The following is a 22,851-nucleotide window of genomic DNA, read 5'->3' as shown; positions in this document are numbered from 1 at the left end:
CAGCCTCCATTGGACTCATGGACCACAGTCACTGGCCTCCAACTTTCCCAGTGGACGCTCAGACCCAGGGCGATGGCCTTTGGGCCTTGACTTCCAGACTTCCAACTGACCTTCGGTATCAACTTCAGGACTTACTGATAACAGGACAAGTGAACTCCGGATCTTGTATTGTAGTGTACAGTGCTGCTGTGTCAAAATAGTTTTCATGGCATTTATATCCTGAGTATGTGTGCCTATGACAGCAATGAACTTGAACATACACTCAGTGGCCACTTTATCAGGTACACCTTTACAACTGCTCATTAATGCAAACATCTAGTCAGCCAATCATGTGACAATAACTTGATGTATAAAAGCATGCAGACATGGTCAAGAGGTTCAGTTGTTGTTCAGACCAAACATCAGAATGAGAAGAAATGTGATCTAAGTGTCACATTCTCCTCTGACCTCCCTCATTAACACAGTGTTTTCACCCACAAAACTGCAACTCACTGGATTTTTTTTTGTTTCTTGCAATTATCCATAAACCCTGTTGTGCAGAAAATCCCAGGAGATCAGCAGTTTCTGATATACTCAAATCACCTCGTCTGAGGAAAGGTCTCCAAGCTAAAACATTGGCTCTGTTACTCTTCCAGATCTTTCTGCTTTTGTTTTAGATTGCAGGTTTTTTTGATTTTCAGGTATACTCAGTGGCCACTTTATTGGGTACAGTTGTTGTTCAGACCAAACATCAGAATGAGGAAGAAATTTGATCTATGTGACTTTGACCATGAAATGATTGTTGGTGCCAGGCGGGGTGATCGGTCTGGTTGGCATGCAGAACAAAAGGTTTCACTGTATCTCGATACATGTGAAAATAATTAACCAATATCAACTTTGACATCGAGGCTTGGTGTTCATTTGAGAGCTCTTTGACCCACTGACTGGCTGGCGTTAGGGCAGCAGTTTACAAGATTACCAACAAATTTAGTTATACAGTATCTTTCAGATGAAGGTCTATGGGACAATTGTCTCCACTGGGACCCACAAACTACTCCAAACCTCAAGACAAAAAAGTTATTCTCTAAAAATTAAGGGTGTACAGTAACTCTGAGGCTTTATAAGGCATTGGTCAGACTGCACTTGGAGTATTGTGAGCAGTTTTGGGCCCCTTATCTAAGAAAAGATGTGCTGGAATTGGAGAGAGTCCAGAGGAGGTTCATAAGAATGATCCCAGGAATGAAAGGGTTAATGTATGAGGAGTTTTTGATGTACTCGCTGGATTTTAGAAGAATGAAGAGGGTTCTCATTGAAACCTATCGAATATTGAGAGGCCTGGATAGAGTGGATGTGGAGAGAATGTTTTCTCTAGTGGGGGAGTCTAGGAACAGAGGGCACAACCTCAAAATAGAGGGACGCCCATTTAGAATAGAGATGAGGAGGAATTTCTTTAGCCAGAGGATGATGAATCTGTGGAATTTATTTACACAGATAGCTGTCTCAGATATTGGGTATATTTAAAGTGAAAGTTAATAGGTTCTTAATTAGTAAGGGCATCAAAGGTTACAGGGAGAATGTGGGAGAATGAGAGGAATAATAAATTAGCCAAGATGGAATGGTGGAGCTGACTCGATGGGGTGAATGGCCTAATTCTGCTCCTATGTCTTATGGTCTTATGATTGACCAAATATTTAAGGCATTCATGACATTCTTCCTCCAATGGAGCATTACCTAATTGTTTCTAAAGAGCTTAGTTTCCTTGTCAAAATGGCTCTTCACACTATATAGAAATATAGAAAACCTACAGCACAATACAGGCCCTTTGGCCCACAATGCTGTGCTGAACTTGTACTTACTTAGAAATTACCTAAGGTTACCCATAGCCCTCCATTTTTCTAAGCTCCATGTACTTATCCGGGAGTCTCTCAAAAGACCCTATCATATCTGCCTCCACCACCATCGCCAGAAGCCCATTCCACGCACTCACCACTCACTGCGTAAAAAAACTTGCCCCTGACATCTCCTCTGTATCTATGTCCAAGCACCTTAAAACTGTGCCCTCTCATGTTAGCCATTTCAGCCCTGGGGAAAGCCTCTGACTATCCACACGATCAATGCCTCTCATCATCTTATACACCTCTATCAGGTCACCTCTCATCCTCCGTCGCTCCAAGGAGAAAAGGCCGAGTTCACTCAACCTGTTCTCACAAGGCATGCTCCCCAAACCAGGCAACATCCTTGTAAATCTCCTCTGCACCCTTTCTATGGCTTCCACGTCCTTCCTGTAGTGAGGTGACCAGAACTGAGCAGTACTCCAAGTGGGGTCTGACCAGGGTCCTATATAGCTGTAACATTACCTCTCGGCTCCTCAACTCAATCCCACAATTGATGAAGGCCAATGCACCGTATGCCTTCTTAACCACAGAGTCAACCTGCGCAGCAGCTTAGAGTGTCCTATGGACTCGGACCCCAAGGTCCCTCTGATCCTCCACACTTCGGAGTCTTACCAATAATACTATAGTCTGCCATCATATTTGGCCTAAAATAAAATTAATTTCTGCTACTTTGCCAGTGATCATTTGTAATCTTATGACATGAAATGAAAATAAATCAAGTAGTTCAATGAAATAAGGAAAAGCAAAGTTGTGCCAGAATTTTTTTTCAAATTTGATTTAAACTGTTGCAAGAATATCTTGGACTGTTTGCCAGGATTTCCCTGGGCGTGGATGGATTATTCATCTGAAATGCCTGAGGGGCTTGTGTGATTTGTATTTGCATGCAAATTGCTGCATAGAACTTTCCACCCACTCCCTCCCACTGAACCTGTCGTCAGGCAGGATATAAGGGCTTGGGCTCAGGTTCTCAGCTTCCAGCTCCGGCTGACGACCTGCAGACACCTACTGGCCCTTGGAACTTTACCGCTGCAGAGAACACGCAGAAGAACCATGTTATACTGGCACAACCAGACTGAGCATTACTGGCCAGCTCAAACTGAACACTACCACCAATATGTCAATACCAGTGGAGGCAGGTGAGTAAGGGCATGTTGTATTCAGCATGATCTAATGTATTGATGTGATATTGAGAGTTCTCTTTTTGAAAGATAAATATACTTTGAGATTTGCGTTATGTGATTATAAGTGTCTTCTTGCAATATTAGACTAAGGAAGAGCCCCTCTAGAGTGCCACAACACTTGTCCAAATTACAAACTACAAAGTTACAAGGTCCCACATCACAAGGTTCAAGAACAGTTATTATTACCCTACAACCATCAGGCTCCTGAGCCAGTGTGGATAACTTCATTCTCCTCAACGCTGAAACTGACTTCACAACCTATAGCCTCACTTTCAATGACACTACAACTCATGTTCTCAGTGTTACTTATTTATTGTTGGCACGATTGGTCATCTTTTGCAAATGGATGTCAGTCTTTATTATGTATTGTTTTTCATAAACTCAATTGTATTTCTTCATTTTTCTGTAAATACTGCTAGAAAATGAATCTCAAGGTATTATGTGGTGACATATATGTACTTAGATAATAAATTCACTTTGAACTTTGAATGTAGGAGATGCAGAAGGTGAGATGCAGAGAGCAAGATCCCACAGACCAATTACATAGAACCTAGAACATTATGACACAGTACAGGCCTTTTGGCTGTCAATGTTGTGCTGACCTTTCAGCATACTCTAAAATCAATCTAACCCTTCCCTCCAACATAGCCCTCAATTTATCTATCATCAATGAGTCTACCTAAGAGTTTCTTAAAAGTTCCTAATGTACGTGCCTCTACCACTACCACTAGCAGGGTGTTCCACACACCCACTTTTTTATAGGCATCCATTAGCCTCGAGAGACCATGGATTTGCGCCTTGGAAGGTTTCCAGGGCGCAGGCCTGGGCAAGGTTGTATGGAAGACCGGCAGTTGCCCATGCTGCAAGTCTCCCCTCTCCACACCACTGATGTTGTCCAAGGGAAGGGCATTAGGACCCATACGGCTTGGCACCGGTGTCGTCGCTGAGCACCGTGTGGTTAAGTGCCTTGCTCAAGGACATAACACGCTGCCTCAGCCAAAGCTTGAACTAGCAACCTTCAAATCACTAGACGAACGCCTTAACCACTTGGCCACGCGCCAACACACCCACCACTCTCTGAGTAAAATACTTACCTCTGACATCCCCCTACACTTTACTCCAGTCACCTTAAAAGTATGCCATCTCGTATTAGCCATTTCCACCCTGGGAAAAAGTCTCTAGCTTTCCACTTGATTGATGCCTCTTATCATCTTGTATCTCTCTATCAAATCAGCTATCCTCCTTCATTCCAAAGAGAAAAGCCCTAGCTCACTTAACCTATACCCATAAGTTCTGCTTTCTCACCAGGCACTAGTGATTAAGGACAGGTGGTTTCTGTTTGGGGATTGGTTGAGGGGAAGCTCCTCTGCACTTTTTCAAAGTAATACCAGGATAATATTTCACGTCTGCCTGAAAGAGCAGTTTGGCCTTTAGTTTAAAGAGTCATTCAACATAAAACTATCTCTGTCCCATACCTGGCCATGTTTGCAGATGATGCAAAGATACATGGGAGGGGGGGCAGCAGGTAGTGTTGAGGAGGAAGGGAATCTCCAGAAGGACTTGGACAGATTAGGAGAATGGGAAAAGAAGTGGCAGATGGAACATAGTGTTGGGAAGTGTACGGTCATGCACTTTGGCAGAAGGAATAAAGGCACAGACTATACTTTAAACTGGGAGTAAAATTCAGAAATCAGAGGTGCAAAGGGACTTAAAGGTTAACTTACAGGTTGAGCCGGTGGTAAGGAAGGCAAGTGCAATGTTAGCATTCATTTCGAGAGGACCAGAATACACAAGCAAGGAAATGATGCTGAGACTTTAGAAGGCATCAATCAGTCATACTGTGTTTGGAGTATTGTGAGCAGTTTTGGGACTCTTATCTGAGAAGAGATGTTTTAAGGCCATAGGAAACAGAGCAAAATTAGGTCATTCAGCACATCGAGTCAGCTCCACTGTTTAATCATGGTGGATTTATTTTCCTCTTCAACCCCATTCTCCTGCCTTCTAACCCTGACTGACCAAGAACCCACCAACTTCCACTTTATACCCAATGGCTTGATCTCCACAACCATCTGTGGCAATGAATTCCACGGATTTATCACCCTCTGGCTAAAGAAATTCCTCCTCATATCGCTTCTAAATGGACATCCCTCTTTTCTTGGGCTGTGCTCTCTGGTCTTAGACTCCTTTTCATATCCATTCTATCTCAGCCTTTCAATATTCAATAGGTTTCAATGAGATTTCCACGCCCCCCCACCCCAACCACCTTCTTCTAAACATCAGTGAGTACATGCCCAGGACCATCAAATGCTCCTCATATGTTAACCCTTTCATTCCCGGGATTATTCTTGCGAACAACTAAGACATTTAGTTCAAGACAGTAATCGCACAACCTGTGAATAAATAAAGATTCATTGTCCAAAACTTTCCTAGTTCCATAATTCTTCTATGAAAATAATCATCATCTTTTTAAACCCAACCTTGTCTTAATTACGAAAAATCTCATTCCTGATAACTCTAGCCTGCCAATTGTACATCTTTCACACAACCATCAAAAGCAGCTACTTCAGAGTTAATTTCTCCTCTTAAACAATCTGCTAGAGGAGCTCATTGGGTCAACGTTTACAGGGAAAAGGCAGGAGAATGAGATCGCAAGGGATAATAAATCAGCTATGAAGGAATGCTGGAGCAGACTCGAAGAGCCGAAAGGCCTAGTTCTTCTCCTATGCCTTATAGTCTTATGGGTGGAGCAGTGTCTGTGGGTGGAAAGGACTGTTGATGTCTGAGGTTAAAATATTGCTTCAGGACCTGAAACATCAGCAATTCCTCCTTCCCACTGATGCTGCTCGACCCACTGAGTCCTCAAGCAGGTTGCTTGTTGCTCCAGGTTTCAGCATTTGTAGGTCTCCTGTGAATGAATTTCTCTTCTTTTTGCTCTGTTGGAGCAGTCAGCAGCGTAGCGGTTAGTGCAGTCACTTTACAGCGCCACCAATCATTGATTGGCTCCTGCCCTGTGTGTAGGGAGCTTGTCCTTTTTCCTTGTAACCATGTGGATTTCCTCCAGATGCTTTGGTCTCCTCCCACATTCCAAAGATCTGTGGTTAAGGTAGGGTTAGTGAGCTGTGGGCACCGGAAGCAAGGTGACACGTGCAGGCTGCTCCCAGTACAATCCTTTTGTTCTTCTTCATCTTCTTCTCCATCTTGTTTTACAGCGGTTGGCACCCAGCTTAACGGTGCATTACCGCCACCCTCTGCTCTGGAGTGTGCAATAGACTTACATTCTAAATCCCTTCACCCAATCACTCACACACACACATACCCTCACCTACACTTTATCCTCCCATCTTTGGCCACCCTAGTACCCTATTCCTGCTTATCCATCATATCCTATAAAAAAAACCCCTGTACCCCTTAAGAAAGCTAAAAATACCCTGACCTGTGCTCTCTCACCCATGCCCAGCAACTCTTTTAATGTGAATTCCTGCACCCCCAATTCCCTTAGTTTAATTCTCATCATCTCTCTCTGTATCCCATACTTGCTGCAACTCAGAACTACATGTTCTACTGACTCCTCTTCCTGACATTCCTCACACAATCGTCTTGTGTTTCCCTATCATTTTCAATGTTTTGTTTAATGCACAATGCCCCGGCCTTAACCCAGTCCACACAGTTTCCTCTCTTCTGTATCCATTATCTACCCTAGTACCTGAAGGATTTCACTGTATGTTTCAACATACATGTGACAAATAAAGTTTATCAACGCCCTGATAAAGCATTTCGGCCCGTTTGTTCATTGGGATCTCTTCTGGGGAAGGTATGACCTGTACGAAAGGGATGGGTTACACCTGAACCCAAAGGGGAATCAATATTCTTGCAGGCAGGTTTGTTAGAGCTGTTCAGGAGGACTTAAGCTAATTTGGCAGGTGGATGGGAACCAGAGTGATAGGGCTGAGGGTGGAGTAGTTGGTTTACAAATAGAGGCAGTGTGTAGTGAACCTGCTAGCAAGGAGAGGCAGATGATAGGACATAGTTGCCGTCAACGGGATGAGATGCAATGTAAAAGGGGGACAGAACTGAAAGGGTGATAAATACAGGACTGAAGGTGTTATATTTGAATGCACACAGTATACAGAATAAGGTAGATGAACTTGTAGCACAGTTACAGATTGGCATGTATGATGTTGTGGGCATCATTGAATCATGCCTGGAAGAAGATTATAGCTGGGAGCTTAGCGTCCAAGGATATGCATTGTATCAAAAGGACAGGCAGGTAGGCAGGGGGGGTGGGTTGCTCTGTTAGTAAAAAATGAAGTCAAATCATTAGAAAGAGGTGACATAGGATCAGAAGGTGTAGCATCATTGCGGGTAGAGTTAAGAAACCGCAAGGGTAAAAACAAACCCTGATGGGAGTTATATACAGACCTCTGAACAGTAGCAAAGATGTGGTCTACAAATTACAATGGGAGATAGAAAATGAAAATGAATGCTATACATGCCCTTACACTTCCTCCCTCACCACCATTCAGGGCCCCAGACAGTCCTTCCAGGTGAGGCGACACTTCACCTGTGAGTCGGCTGGGGTGATATACTGCGTCCGGTGCTCCCGATGTGGCCTTCTATATATTGGTGAGACCCGACGCAGATTGGGAGGCTGTTTCGCTGAACACCTATGCTCTGTCCGCCAGAGAAAGCAGGATCTCCCAGTGGCCACACATTTTAATTCCACATCCCATTCCCATTCTGACATGTCTATCCACGGCCTCCTCTACTGTAAAGATGAAGCCACACTCAGGTTGGAGGAACAACACCTTATATTCCGTCTGGGTAGCCTCCAACCTGATGGCATGAACATTGACTTCTCTAACTTCCGCTAATGCCCCTCCTCCCCCTCGTACCCCATCCGTTATTTATTTATTTATTATTATATTCTTTTTCTCTCTCTCCTTTTTCTCCCTCTGTCCCTCTCACTATACTCCTTGCCCATCCTCTGGGCTTCACCCCTCCCTTTCGTTCTCCCTAGGCCTCCCGTCTCATGATCCTCTCGTATCCTTTTTGCCAATCAACTTTCCAGCTCTTGGCTCCATCCCTCCCCCTCCTGTCTTCTCCTATCATTTTGGATCTCCCCCTCCCCCTCCCACTTTCAAATCTCTTACTAACTCTTCCTTCAGTTAGTCCTGACGAAGGGTCTCGGCCTGAAACGTCAACTGCACCTCTTCCTAGAGATGCTGCCTGGCCCACTGCATTCAGCAGCAACTTTTATGTGCGTTGCTTGAAATTCCAGTATCTGCAGATTTCCTCGTGTTTGCAATAGTCATGGGGGTTTTCAATATGCAGGTTAGATTGTGAAAATCAGATTGGCACTGGATCCCAAGCGAGAAAATTTGTAGAATGCCTATGTGATGGCTTCTTAGAGCAGCTCATGGTTGAGCCAATTAAGGGATCAGCTATTCTGGATTGAATATTGCGCAATAAACCAGAACTGATTAGAGAGCTTAGGGTACAGGAACCCTTAGGAGACAGTGATCATAATATGATAGAATTCACCCTGCAATTTGTGAAGGAAAAGCTAAAGTCAGATATATCAGTATTATAGTGGAGTAAATGGAATTATGGAGAGAGGAGAAGGCCAAAATTGATTGGAAGAGAACACTAGCAGGGATGATGGTAGAGCAGCAATGGTAGGAATTTCTGGGAGCAATTCAGAAGGTGCAGAATAGATACATCCCAAAGAAGAAGAAATATTCTAAAAGCAGGATGATGCAACCATGGTTGGCAAGAGAAGTCAAAGCCAACATGAAAGCCAAAGAGAGGGCATATAATGCAACAAAAATTAATGTGAAGTTAGAGGGTTGGGAAGCCTTTAAAAACAAACAGAAGGCAACTAAAAAACTCATAAAGAAGGAAAGGATGGAATACAAAGGTAAGCTAGCCAATAATATTAAAGAGGATACCAAAAGTTTCTTCAGATATATAAAGTGTGAAAGAGAGGTGAGGGTAGATATCAGACCGCTGGAAAATGATGCTGGAGAGGTAGTAATGTGGGATAAGGAAATAGTAGATGAACTGAATAAGTATTTTGCACCGGTCTTCACTGTGGAAGACACTATGCTGCAAGTCTGAGAATGTCAGGGGGCAGAAGTGTGTGAAGTTGTCATTACTAGAGAGGAGGTGCTTAGGGAGCTGAAAGGTCTGAAGGTAGATAAATACCTGGACCAGATGGTTCTGAAAGATTTGACTGAAGAGAATTTGAAGGCATTATTAATGATCTTTCAAGAATCACTAGATTCTGGAATGGTTCCTGAAGACTGGGAAATTGCAAATATCACTCCAAGAAAGGAGAGAGGCAGAAATTATAGGCCAGTCAGTCTGACCTCTATGGTAGGGAACATGTTGGAGTTGATTGTTAAGGATGTGGTTTCCGGGTACTTGGAGGCACATCATGAAACTGGCCAGTCAGCACGATTTCCTCAAGGGAAAATCTTGCCTGACAAATCTGTTGGAATTCTTTGAAGAAATAACAAGCAGGATAGACAAAGAAGAATCAGTGGATGCTGTGTAATTGGATTTTCAGGAGGCCCTTGACAAGGTGCCACACATGAGGCTGCTCAACAAGTTAAGGGTCCTTGGTGTTATAGGAAAGATTCTAGCATGGACAGAGCAGTGGCTGATTGCCAGGAGGCAAAGAGTGAGAATAAAGGGAGCCTTTTGTGGTTGGCTGCCAGTGACCAGTGGTACTCCACAGAGGTCCGTGATGGGACCGCTTCTTTTTACGTTGTATGTCAATCACTTGGATGACAGAATTGATGGTGTTGTGGCAAAGTTTGCAGACAATATGAAGATAGCTGGAGAGACAAGTAGTGTTGAGGAAGTAGAGAGGCTAGAGAAGGACTTAGACAGATTAGCAGAATGGGCAAAGAAGTGGTAGATAGAATACAGTATTGGGAAGTGTGTGGTCATGCACTTTGGTAGGAGAAGTAAATGGAGAGAAAATTCAAAAATCTAAGGTGCAAAGGGATTTGGGAGTCCAAGTGCAGGATTCCTTATAGGGTAATTAGCAGGTTGAGTTGGTGGTGAGGAAGGCAAATGTAATGTTAGCATTCATTTCACGGGGACTAGAGTATAAAAGCAAGGATGAGTCCCTTGTTTTGCCATGTACTTCTTGTTGTCTTTTCCATTATCAAACTTTTCCTGCACTCTCTCTAAGTTGTTAATTTGACACGCACGGTGCCCTTTTTCTGCTACCATCAGGCAGGAGGTACAGAAGTCTGAAGTCTCACACCACTAGATTCAGCAACAGTTTATTTCCTATAACCATCAGGTTCTTGAACCAACCTACACAACCCAAACCCTACCTCAACAGACTGCCTCCTGTTTTGCAGTCTTTTTTCTCTCTTCAGTCATGTGTAATATATTTATGATTTATGCTTTTGTGCGTCATCTGAACCTGTGATGCTGCTATGAGCAAGCTTTTCATTGTGCCTGTATCTCACTGTAATAGTGCATATGACAATAATCTCAATTCGACTCGATTATGTCATCTCCTCCAGAACTGCCAAAATAATCGAAGACCTTTTTCACTTGGGATATTTTCTCTTCTCCCCCCTTCCATTGGACAGAAGGGAAGAACTTCTGAAAGCACGTACCATTCAGACAGCTTCTATTCTGCTGTTATAAGGCTACTGAACAGACCTCATTAACAAGGTGTTTTCACCCATAGAACTGTCGCTCACTGGGTGTTTATTTTTTCTGATTTTTGCATCATTCTCTGTAAACTCTAGAAACTGTTGTGCATGAAAATCTTAGACAAAGTGCCCAAAACTGCTCACAATACTCCGTTTAGTCTGACGAACATTTTATAAAGCCTCAGCATTACATCCTTACTTTTGTATTCTTGTCCTCTTGAAGTGAATGCTAACATTGTATTTGACTTCCTTAACACCAACTCAAACTGCAAGTTAACCTTTAGGGAATCCTGCATGAGGTCTCACAAGTCCTTTTGCACCTCTGATTTTTGAATTTCCTCCCCATTTAGAAAACAGTCCACGCCTTTATTCCATCTGCCGAAGCACATGACCATGTTCGTCCCTACACTATATTCCATCTGTCACTTCTTTGTCCATTCCCCCAACGTCTAAGTCCTTCTGCAGACATGTTGCTTCCTCAACACTACCTCACCCTCCGCCTATCTTCATATCGTCCCCAGACTTGGCCACAAAGCCATCAATTACTTCATTAAATCATTAATGTACTATACAACATGAAAAGAAGCAGTCTCACTAGTCACTGGCAGCCAACCAGAAAAGATCCCTTCATTCCCATTCTTTGTCTCCTGCCAGTTAGCTATTCTTCTATCCATGCTTGCAATACCAGGGGCTCTTATCTTGTTAAGCAGCCTCATGTGCAGCACCTTGTCAAAGGCCTTCTGAAATCCGAATTAACAACAACCACTGACTCTCCTTTGTCTATCTTGCTTGTTATTTCCTCAAAGAATTCCAACAGATTTGTCAGGCAAGATTTCCCCTGTAGGAAACCATGCTGACTTTGGCCTATTTTATCATGTTCCTCTGAGTACCCCAAAACCTCTTCCTTAATAATTGGCTCCAACATCTTCTCAACCACTGAAGTCACTGGCCTATAATTTCCTTTCTTCTGTCTCTCTCCCTTCTTAAAGAGTAGAGTGATATTTGCAAATTTCCTGTCGTCTGGAACAATTTCAGAATCTAGTGATTATTGAAAGAATGTTACGAATGTCTCCACAATTTCTTCAGCTACCTTTTCCAAAATCCTGGGTTGCAGTCCATCTAGTGCAGGTGACTTACCTGCCTTCAGACTTTTGAGCTTTCCAAGCACCTTCTCCTTAGTAATAGCAACACTCAATTCTGCCCCCTGACACTCTTGAATTTCTGACATACTGCTAGTGTCTTCCACAGTGAAGACTGATGCAAAATACTTATTAAGTTTGTCTGCCATTTCTTTGACCTCCGTTACTACCTCCACAGCGTTATCTTCCAGTGGTCTGATATCCACTCATCTCTTCTTTTACTCTTGATACATCTCCAAAAACTTTTCATGTCCTCTTTCATATTTCATCTTTTCTTTCGTTGTGGCTTTTTTGTTGCCTTTTGTTGTTTTTTAAAAGTTTCCCAATCCTCTACCTTCCCTGTCAATCTACCTTTGCTACGTTATATGCCCTCTGTTTTGCTTTTATGCTGTCTTTAACTTCCCTTGAGAGCCACAGTTGCCTCATCCTCCCCTTAGAATGCTTCTTCACCTTTGGGATGTATCTTCTGCGCCTTCCAAAACTGCTTCCAGAAACACCAGCCATTGTTGTTCTGCCATAATCCCTGCTAGTGTCCCCTTCCAATCAACCGTAAACTCACTAATACACAGCACCCAATCCAGAATTTCCATTACTGTAGTGAGATCAACCACAAGCTGCTCTAGAAAGCAATTTTGCAGGCATTCTACAAATACCCTCTCTTGGGATCTAGTACCAACCTGATTTTCCCAATCTACCTGCATGTTGAAATCCTCCATAATTACTGCAACATCACCCTTTTCTATCTCCATTGTAATTTGTATCCTGCATCTTGGCTACTGTTTGGGGTCCTATATGTAACTCTCATCAGGGTCTTTTTACCCTTGCACTTTCTTAACTCTACCCACAAGGATTCTTTACCTTCCGATCCTATATCCCCTCTTTGTAAGGATTTGATTTGATTTTTTTACCAACAGAGCTACCTCATCCCCTCTGACTACCTGCCTGTCCTTTTGATACAGTGTGTATCCTTGGACGTTAAGCTCCCAACTATCATCTTCTTTCAGCCACGACTCGGAGGTGCCCACGACATCATACCTGCCAATCTGTAACAACTGTGCTACAAGGTCATTAACCCTGTTCCATATACTGCATGCATTCAAAAGTAACACTTCCAGTCCTGTATTTATCAGCCTTTTTGATTTTGGCCCCCTGTTGCACAATAACTCATGTCACTGACTGCAATTTTGTGCTATCTTCTACCTGTCCTTCCTCACAGTCTCACTACACACTGCTATTACTTGTACACCAACTGCCCCATCTTCAGCCCTATCACTCCAGCTCCCATCCCCGCTGCCAAATTAGTTTAAACCCTCCCCAGCAAGTCTAGCAAACCTGCCCACAGGGATATTGGTCCCACATAAAGATCGGGTTGTCTTCTTTCAGGGACATGCTGCCACTACCACTTTTCAAGCAAGAGGAGTCCACGCTCTCTTCTGACCACGAGGTCGCTGCTGTCAGCTTCCAGTACATTTTGAGTGCCGCCACCTCACCTGCCGTGAAGCTGCACGAGGAGACGCTCACCTACCTCAATCAAGGTACGGTGGGGTGCAAAGAGGATGTATTAACCAAGACAGGAAATCAACTCCTAACACGGGCATCCACAGAAAATGCTGCACTGCAGACCCTCAGTAAAGGGTAACACACACAAAATGCTGGAGGAACTCAGCAGGTCAGGCAGCATCTATGGAAATGAATAGAGTTGATGTTTCGGGCCAAGACTTGAGACCAGCATTTTGTGCGTGTTACTCTGGATTTCCAGCATCTGCAGAATCTCTTGCATTTATGATTTGCTACCGCTAAGATTATCCTTCCGCCAGCTGTCTTTCTATTTATTCTGTGGGGGTGCCATGGTAACATAGCAGTCGGCACGATGCTGTTGCAGCTCGGTATGTACTGAAGTTCAGAGTTCATTTCTGGCACTATCTGTAAGGAGTGCTTACATTCTCCCCACGACCGTGTGCGTTTCCTCCGGGTGCTCCGGTTTCCTCTCACAGTCCAGTGACGTACCAGTTAGTGGGTTAATTGTTCATTGTAAATAGTCTGTGATTAAGCTAGTGTTAAGACCATAAGACCATAAGACATAGGAGCAGAATTAGGCCATCTGGCCTATCAAGTCTGCTCTGCCATTCAATCATGGCTGATCCTTTTTTTTAATCTCCTCCTGTCTTTCTCCCTGTAGCTTTTCATGCCATGGCCAATCAAGAACCTATCAATCTCTGCCTTAAATACACTCAATGACCTGACCTCCACAGCTGCCTGTGGCAACAAATTCCATAAATTCACCACCCTTTGGCTAAAGAAATTCCTCCTCATTCTGTTTTGAAAGGGCGCCCCTCTATCCTGAGGCTGTGCCCTCTTGTCCTAGACTCTCCCATTGTTGGAAACATCCATTCGAGAGATTTCAATGAGATCCCCCTCATCCTTCTGAATTCCAGCGAGTACAGACCCAGAGTCATCAAACGTTCCTCGTATGATAACCCTTTCATTCCTGGAATTATCCTTGTGAACCTCCTCTGGACCCTCTCCAATGCCAGCACGTCTTTTCTAAGATGAGGGGCCAAAAACTGTTCACAATACTCTGGGTGAGGCCTCACCAGTGCCTTATAAAGCCTCAGCATCACATTCTTGCTCTTGTATTCTAGACCTCTTGAAATGAATGCTAACGTGGCATTTGTCCTCCTCACCGCCAACTCAACCTGCAAGTTAACCTTTAGAGTGTTCTGCACAAGGACTCCCAAGTCCCTCTGCATCTCAGATTCCTGGATTTCCTCCCCATTTAGAAAATAGTCTGCACGTTTATTTCTACTACCAAAGTGCATGACCGTGCATTTTCCAACATTGTATTTTATTTGCCACTTTCTTGCCCATTCTCCTAATCTGTCTAAGTTCTTCTGCATCTTACCTATTTCCTCAACACTATCTGCCTCATCACCAATCTTCATATCATCTGCAAACTTGGCAACAAATTCATCTATTCCATCATCTAAATCACTGATGTTAGCATAAAAAGAAGTGGTCCCAACACCGACCCCTGCGGAACACCACTAGTCACTGGCGGCCAACCAGAAAAGGGTTCTTTTATTCCCACTCGCTGTCTCCTACCAATCAGCCAATGCTCTAACCATGTTAGTAACTTTCCTGTTATACCATGGGCTCTTACCTTGGTAAGCAGCCTCATGTGTGGCACCTTGTCAAAGGCCTTCTGAAAGTCCAAATATACAAATATGCACCTCATCCTTAACAATGGACCCCAACATCTTTCCATCCACTGAGGTCAGGCTAACTGGTCTATAACTTCCTTTCTGCTGCCTTCCTCCTTTCTTAAAGAGTGGGCTGACATTTGCAGTTTTCCAGTCCTCTGGCACCATGCCAGAGTCCAATGATTTTTGAAAGATCATTTCTAATGCTACCACAATCTGTAATGCTACCTCTTTCAGAGCCCTAGGGTACAGTTCATCTGGTCTGGGTAACTTATGTACCTTTAGGTCTTCCAGCTTTTTGAGCACCTTCTCTTTTGTAACAGTAACTGCACCCACTTCTCTTGCTTCACACACTACAACATCTGGCACACTGCTAGTGTCCTCCACAGTGAAGGCTGACGCAAAATACTTATTTAGTTCATCTGCCATCTCCTTGTCCCATGTTATTATTTCTCCTGCCTCATTTTCTAGTGATCCTATATCCACTCTCATTTCTCTTTTATTTTTAACATACTTGAAAAGACTTTTACTATCCACTTTGATATTATTTGCTAGCTTGCTTTCATATTTCATCTTTTCCCTTCTAATGATTTGTTTAGTTGCTCTCTGTAGGTTTTTAAAAACTTCCCAATCCTCTAGCTTCCCACTAACTTTTGCTTTGTTGTATGCCCTTTCTTTTGCTTTTACAATAGCTTTGACTTCCCTTGTCAGCCACGGCTGTGCTATTTTACCATTTGAGAATTTCTTCATTTTTGGAATAAATGTGTTCTGCACCTTCCTCATTTTCCCCAGAAACACAGGCCATTGCTGCTCTGCTGACATCCCTGCCAGCAACTCCTTCTCTCTTTGGCAACTCCTCTCTCATACCACTGTAATTTCCCTTACTCCACTGAAATACTGCTACATCAGACCTTACTTTCTCCCTATCAAATTTCAAGTTGAACACAATCATATTGTGATCACTGGTTCCTAAGAGTTCTTTTATTTTAAGCTCCCTAAATGCCTCAGGTTCATTACATAACACCCAATCCAGTATAGCTGATCCCCTAGTAGGCTCAATGACAAACTGCTCTAAAAAACCACCTCGTAGGCATTCAACAAACTCACTCTGATTTTCCCAATCGACCTGCATGTTAAAGTCTCCCATGACTACCATAACATTTCCCTTTTAATTTGCCTTTTCTATTTCCTGTTGTAGCATGTGGTCCACCTCCCAGCCACTGCTGGGAGGCCTGTATATAACTGCCATCAGGATCCTTTTACCCTTGCAGTTTCTTCACTCAACCCACAAGGATTCAACATCTTCCAATCCTATGTCACATCTTTCTACTGATTTGATGCCATTCTTTACCAGAGAGCCATACCACTCCCTCTGCCTACTTTCCTATCCCTCCAGTATAATGTGTAACCTTGGACATTCAGCTCTCAACTACAACCACCCTTCTGCCATGATTCAGTGAAGGCCACAACATCATACCCAACAATCTGTAATAGTGCAAGAAGATCATCCACCTCATTTCTTATACTGTACGACACGCATTTGGATACAAAACCTTGAGTACCGAATTTGCTATCCTTTTTGATTCTGCATCCCTAATAACTTGATACTCAGCCTGTTGGCTGCAACTAAGTCCCATCACCTGCCTGCCCTTCCTGACAGTCTGACTACATGCTATCTTTACTTTTTTACTATCCTGAGTCCCTTCACTCCAATTCCCACCCCCCTGTCGTTAGTTCAAATCCTCCCTAACAGCTCTAACAAACCTGCCCAAGAGAATATTGGTCACCCTCGGGTTCAGGTGCAATCCATCACTTTTGAACAGGTCATACCTCCCCAGAAAAGATCCCAATTATCAAAGAACCTGAAGCCCTGCCCCATGCACCAGCTTCTCAGCCGCGCATTTATCTGCCAAATCATCCTGTTTTTACCCTCACTAGCGCATGGTACAGGCTGCAATCCAGAAATTACTATCCAGGAGATCCTGCTTCTCAGCTTTCAACCTCGTTCTCTAAATTCTCTTTTCAGGACCTCTTTTTCAGGTTAAATCGGTGAACTGGTGGGCAGGACAGCTCGCTGGACCAGAAGAGCCTATTCTATGCTATAATCTCTTAAATAAATAAGTAAATGTTGATTCATGGGATGTGAGCATCACTAGCAATGTCAGTCCTTATCTAATTTCCCTTGCACTCGGCAGTTGGTGCAGAGTCAGCCATCTTGGTGAGTCTGAAGGCCAGCCCAGGCAAGGATGACAGGCTTTCTCTCCTCTCAAACATCTTCTGTATTTTACTATCCTTTAGTTTCATGGTTACAATTGCTGCAATGAGTATTTAATTAGTTAAACTTCACTTAAGTTAATTTTGGGGGGGGGGGTGCAGCGCTGAAGGCGGGAATCGAACTTGGGCCATTGGAGCTCTGAGACGGCAGCACCACCCACTGCATTTCTGTGCCGCCACAGGATTCCTTCATCTTTCTAACATCTGCAACCAATGACTGAGTCTCCTCTGCTCTCCAGGGTAGAGGGTACCAAAGACTCCACACCCTCAGAGAGAGGAATTTCTTTCTTCTGTCCTGGGCAGCCTATCATTAGTCTGACCCTTGGTATAGTATTCCTCAGCCAGGAGAAACATATTCTGAACTGAGCCCTCACGGAATGTTGTATGTTTTAATGAGGATGCTTGTGAATTTACTGAATGCTCAGGAAACGAGTCCAAGTCTACTCAATGGTGGCCATTTGGTGCAGAATGCCTGTGCCTTTAAAAGAGTCTGCCCATGTAACAAACACATCATCCCCAGGACCTGTTTAATAACTGCTATTGTCCTAATTCTTTATTAAGTATTAAAGGCATCCGTTAGTCTTGCGAGACCATGGATCTGCACCTGGAAAGTCTTCACTCTCCAGGGCGCAGGCCTGGGCAAGGTTGTATGGAAGACCGGCAGTTGCCCATGCTGCAAGTCTCCCCTCTCTACGACACCGATGTTGTCCAAGGGAAGGGCACTAGGACCCATACAGCTTGGCACCAGTGTCGTCGCAGAGCAATGTGTGGTTAAGTGCCTTGCTCACGGACACAACACGTTGTCTCGGCTGGGGCTCGAACTCACGAACTTCAGATCGCTAGTCGAATGCCTTAACCACTTGGCCACGTGCCCACATCTTCATTAATCATAATTTTTTCTAGTAAACAATCACTGCAATCAATAACCTGTGACTTCCCTTTCAGAGTCGAGCTTTTGAACTACCTGTATGAACTGGTATGTTTGTGGTGTGAACTGAAATCTTGAAGGTGCAGCGTGGCATGTGCAGGCGGTGGGGCACGAGGGCAGGGAATGAGCCAATATTTCGCGAGTGCTGGAGTGAGCTTGGAGGCAATGCAATGGTGAGGTGAACCGAGGCGAGGTGAGCAGAAGCAAGTCGGAGTCAAGGCAGAGCCCGGGCATGAGAGTGGAAGAAGACCCGAAGTTTGTTCAATTTAAGTGCCAGACCAAATTGGAAAGGTTGGGAACGGGCTAAATCGAGGTGGCAGGGCTCTGAAGTAGCACTGAACTGAGACTGTGCTACTGGATCGGCTGCTGGCTTCCTGGCTGTGCACTCATTTTCATGGACTTCAGTTCTGAATGCTATTAGCTTACATTTATTACTTGCACGATTTGTTTCTTTTTCTCTCTGCATATTGGGTGTTTGACAGTCTTTTTTTTAATGGATTCTATTAGGTTTCTTTGTTTTGTGGCTGCCTGTAAGGAGACAAATCTCAAGATTGTATATACTTTGATAATAAATGGACTTTGAACCTTGAACTTTAATCCAGTAGTAAATCGGTGGAGATTTAAGGAGGAGCACAGAGGACCTCTAAACTCCAAAGGACTAGAATATAAAAGCAAGGATGTAATGTTGAGGCTTTATAAGTTATTGGTCAGACTGCACTTGGAGTATTGTGAGAAGCTTTGGGCCCCTTATCAAAGAAAGGATGCGCTGGTGTTGGAGAAGATCCAGAGGAGGTTTACCAAAATGATCCCAGGAATGAAAGGGGTAATGTATGAGGAATATTTGATGGCTCTGAGCCTTTACACTCTGGATTTTAGACGAATGAGGGGGTATCTCATTGAAACCGACTGAATATTAGAAGGCCTAGATAGAGTGGACATAGAGAGGGTATTTGCAATAGTGCAAGAGTCCAGGACCAGGGGGCACAGCCTCAGAAAAGAAGGATGTCCCTTTAGAATAGAGACGAAGAAGAATTTATTTAGCTAGAGGGTGGTGAATCTGTGGAATACATTGTCACAGATGGCTGTGGAGGCCAAGTCATTGGGTATATTTAAAGCGGAGGTTGGGTGTTAAAGGTTACAGAGAGAGGGCAGGAGAATGGAGTTAAAAGGGAAAACAAATCAGCAATGATAGAATGGCAAAGAAAACTCAATGGGCCAAATGTCCCCATTCTGCTCCAATGTCCTATGGTCTTATGGTTTTAAATTGCTCAGTCTAAACACCTCATACATTGGCTGTTTCCTCTTCAGGTCAATCATACGGGATCCGGATGCTGTGTAATCAGAATATAAGGGGACTCCTGGAGTTCAGTGGGAAGCTGCTGAAGGTGAGTCCCACACAGAGGTGGGAGGAAAGAATGCTAGCAAAGTTACACTGGGATTAAAGTCGGATGCCGATGGTCAACACGGGCCCGATGGGCTGAATGGGCTGTTTCCATGTTATATTCCCATCGAATCTGCTCCACCATTTGATTCTGGCTGATCTTTCCCCCCCTTCAACCACATTTTCCTGCCTTCTCCCTGTAACCTTTGACACACTTATTAATCAAGAAACTATGAAGTTTCGCTTTAAATATGCCCATGAACTGACCTCAACAGCTGCCTGTGGCAGTGTGGGTTTGGTAGTCTCCAGAAAGATGTGAGCTTGGTATTGAGAAACAGCCCCTAAAGCTAGGAAAATAGATGTGACGACTTAATACGTTCCAACAACTTCCAACAGCTGCTGTTCTACACCACATACATAGAAATGGCCACTGATTCTATAATTCTGCCACTGTGGAAGTCAAAATATACAACAGTAGTCAAATCCTATTATTATATAAAGCAATCTGTCCATTGACCTGTACAGAAATTAGGAACAGACACAAATGCCAGATCACCAAAGAAGGATCTCAGATTCATTTATCTAGTTCAAGTGCAAGTTCAAGTTTGTTGTCATCTGTCTGTACAACTAAAAGAAACAATGTCCCTCCGGACTACCGTGCACCCACAAAACATGTATCACACACAGCACATAAACCAAAATATTACCACAAATAAGTTAATAAAATATAATTCAAAGTGCGTGTGGTGCACAGCACAGGTAAACAGTGAACAGCTCACTGTCCCAGTGACGAGACTTCAGTGGTGGCAGGGTTTTAATTAGTCTCACAACCTGTGGGAAGAAGCTGGTACCCAGTCTGAGATCACATGCACATCAAAACATGCAGCAAATGCCATTATTTGGGTTACAACTGACACAGTCTAATGATGCGCTGGGGAGGCCATAAGTGTCACCACACACTCCAGTGCCCACGTCGTTCAGCAGAACAGTACAAGCAACAATAGCAAGGCGAGCTGTTTTCCAACATTCCCAGCCACACACACAGGCAGGCCCCCAACCCCAGGATGGGCTGCCTCCACGTCTCTGACCACCAGTGCTTGGCCCCAGCCTCTCGGACTCATCAAGGGCCTTTCATTCGGAGCTCTGGCATTCATCTTGAAAGGAAGGTAGCTCACAGTTGAGATGCTGGTGCCGGTGCCTTGGCAGTGTAGCGGTTAGCACAATGCGTTACAACACCAGCCATGAGATCAGGGTTCATTCCTGCTGCTGTCTGTAAGGAACTTGTATGTTTTCTCCATAACCACATAAATTTCTTCCGAGTGCTCTGATTTCCTCCCACATTCTAAAGACATATGAGCTGGGGCTAGAAAGTTGTGGCCACCCTCAGCACTCCTCACACTGTGCTGGTCATTGGTGCAAAAACAACACTTCTCACTGTGTGTTTCAACATACACATGACAAGTAGAGCTAACCTTGATCTGTAAATCAATTGGCCTCAGGAAAGAAATTCACCAAGAGGTTTAGGAGGGAAATTCTAGAGCATAGCCCCTAACATCCGAATTGTCAAGGCCAAAGCTCTAGAACTTATTTCCTAACTCCATGACTCTATAACAGTAAAAGGCACTGCTGGCCATGGTGGAGAGAAAAGTCAGGGATCAGCAATACGCAAGAAATGGAGGAGCATGGAGATCAGAGTATCATCAGCCAGACTGAGTGGAAATGGAGGGTGGGGAGAACATTTAGAGTTGTAGAGCACTACAGCACAGAAAAAGGCCTTTCAGTCCATCTAGTTCATGTTGAACTGTTATTCTGCCTAGTCCCACCAACCCACACCTGGATCATAACCCTCCGTATCCCTCTCTTCCACGTACTTATCCAAACTTTTCTTGAATGTTGCAATCAGCCTGCCTCCATCACTTCTGCTGGCAGCTTTTGCACCAAGCTCTGAGTGAAGAAGTCTCACCACAGGTTCTTGTTAAATATTTCGCCTTTCACCCTTAACCTGTGACTTCTTATTCTAGTCTTGCCCAACCTCAGGGGAAAAAGCCTTGTTCTGACTTCCTCTCTCCCACCACCACCTCTTCCCTTTGATTTTGCAGAGTACAGTTAGGGTGGTCTTCCATGACAGGAGGCTCCAGTACAGTGAACACCAACAGCTCCAGGGGTGGAAATGGAACAGACCAGGAGACCGGTTGCTTGATATCGGTAGGTCCTGTCCGCAGTCATCAATCCCCTGTTTGTGCTGAGGGTTGTTGGATTTTTGTTCTTCACTGCGGGTGAAGGGCAGCATGGTGGCGTAATGATTAGCACAATCACTTTACAACGCCAGCGATCCCTGATTGGCCTTCAAAAGTTCAATTCCCGCCACTGTCTGTAAGGAGTTTGTACTTTCTCCCCATGACCACGCGAGTTTCCTCTGCGTGCTCCAGGTTCCTCCCACATCCCAAAGATGTTCAGGTCAGTAAGTTGCGGGCATGCTATGTTGGCGCTAGAAGCATGGCGAAACTTGCGGGCTGCCCCCGGCACATCCTCTGACTGTGTTGGTGGTTGACACAAAAAGAAACATTTCATTGAATGTTTTGATGTTTCAATGTAGATGTGACAAATGAAATTAATTTTAATCTCTCGTGGGAGGTCCTGCTGAGGTAGGGTGGCCCATTAATATTGTGGATTCTAGAGTTCCACCTTAAATCTCAGTTTGCTATTACCAACCATTCCTCAAACATCTTTGGGATATTGAACTCTTCTAAAGCAGTTATTTCCTGAAAATAGTGACATGGGTAGACAGGATGGTGAAGAAGGCACGTGGCACACTTGACTTCATCATTTGAGGTACAGAATACAAGAGTTGGTACATCATGTCACAGTTGTAAAAGACCACATTGGTATGCTGTTCTGTATAGAAAGGACGTGATTAATTTGGAGAGGATGTAGAAAACATTTACAAGGATGTTGCTGGGACTGGAGGGCTTGCGGTAGGAGAAGAAATGGGATCAGCTGAAACAGTTTTCCCTGGAGCGAAGGAGGCTGAGCAATGACCTAAAAGCGGTTTATAAGATCATGAGGGGCATTGATAAGGTGTATGGTCACAGTTTGTGAAGGTTTCCCGACACAATATGTAGATAAGCTTACAAGAGGAGAGGCTGTACTTGATCTGGTATTGGGAAATGAACCTGGTCAGGTGTCAGATCTCTC

The 22,851-nt window shown here is 44.0% G+C and overlaps 1 protein-coding gene across 1 annotated transcript in view; it reads left to right on the top strand.

Moving 5' to 3' along the window:
• Nucleotides 1–22,851, top strand: part of LOC140191504 (transcription factor CP2-like protein 1) — a 100,365-nt gene that overhangs the window by 29,452 nt on the left and 48,062 nt on the right. Inside the window, exons 5-7 of the mRNA XM_072248957.1 lie at nt 13,216–13,408; nt 19,584–19,660; nt 21,756–21,861. Coding sequence (XP_072105058.1) covers nt 13,216–13,408; nt 19,584–19,660; nt 21,756–21,861 — 376 coding nt within the window. The remainder of the gene's footprint in view (nt 1–13,215; nt 13,409–19,583; nt 19,661–21,755; nt 21,862–22,851) is intronic.

The sequence above is a fragment of the Mobula birostris genome, chromosome X, assembly GCF_030028105.1.
Source record: "Mobula birostris isolate sMobBir1 chromosome X, sMobBir1.hap1, whole genome shotgun sequence".
In the NCBI taxonomy this organism is placed as follows: Eukaryota; Metazoa; Chordata; class Chondrichthyes; order Myliobatiformes; family Myliobatidae; genus Mobula; species Mobula birostris.
This window is presented reverse-complemented; position numbering and strand designations above follow the sequence as displayed.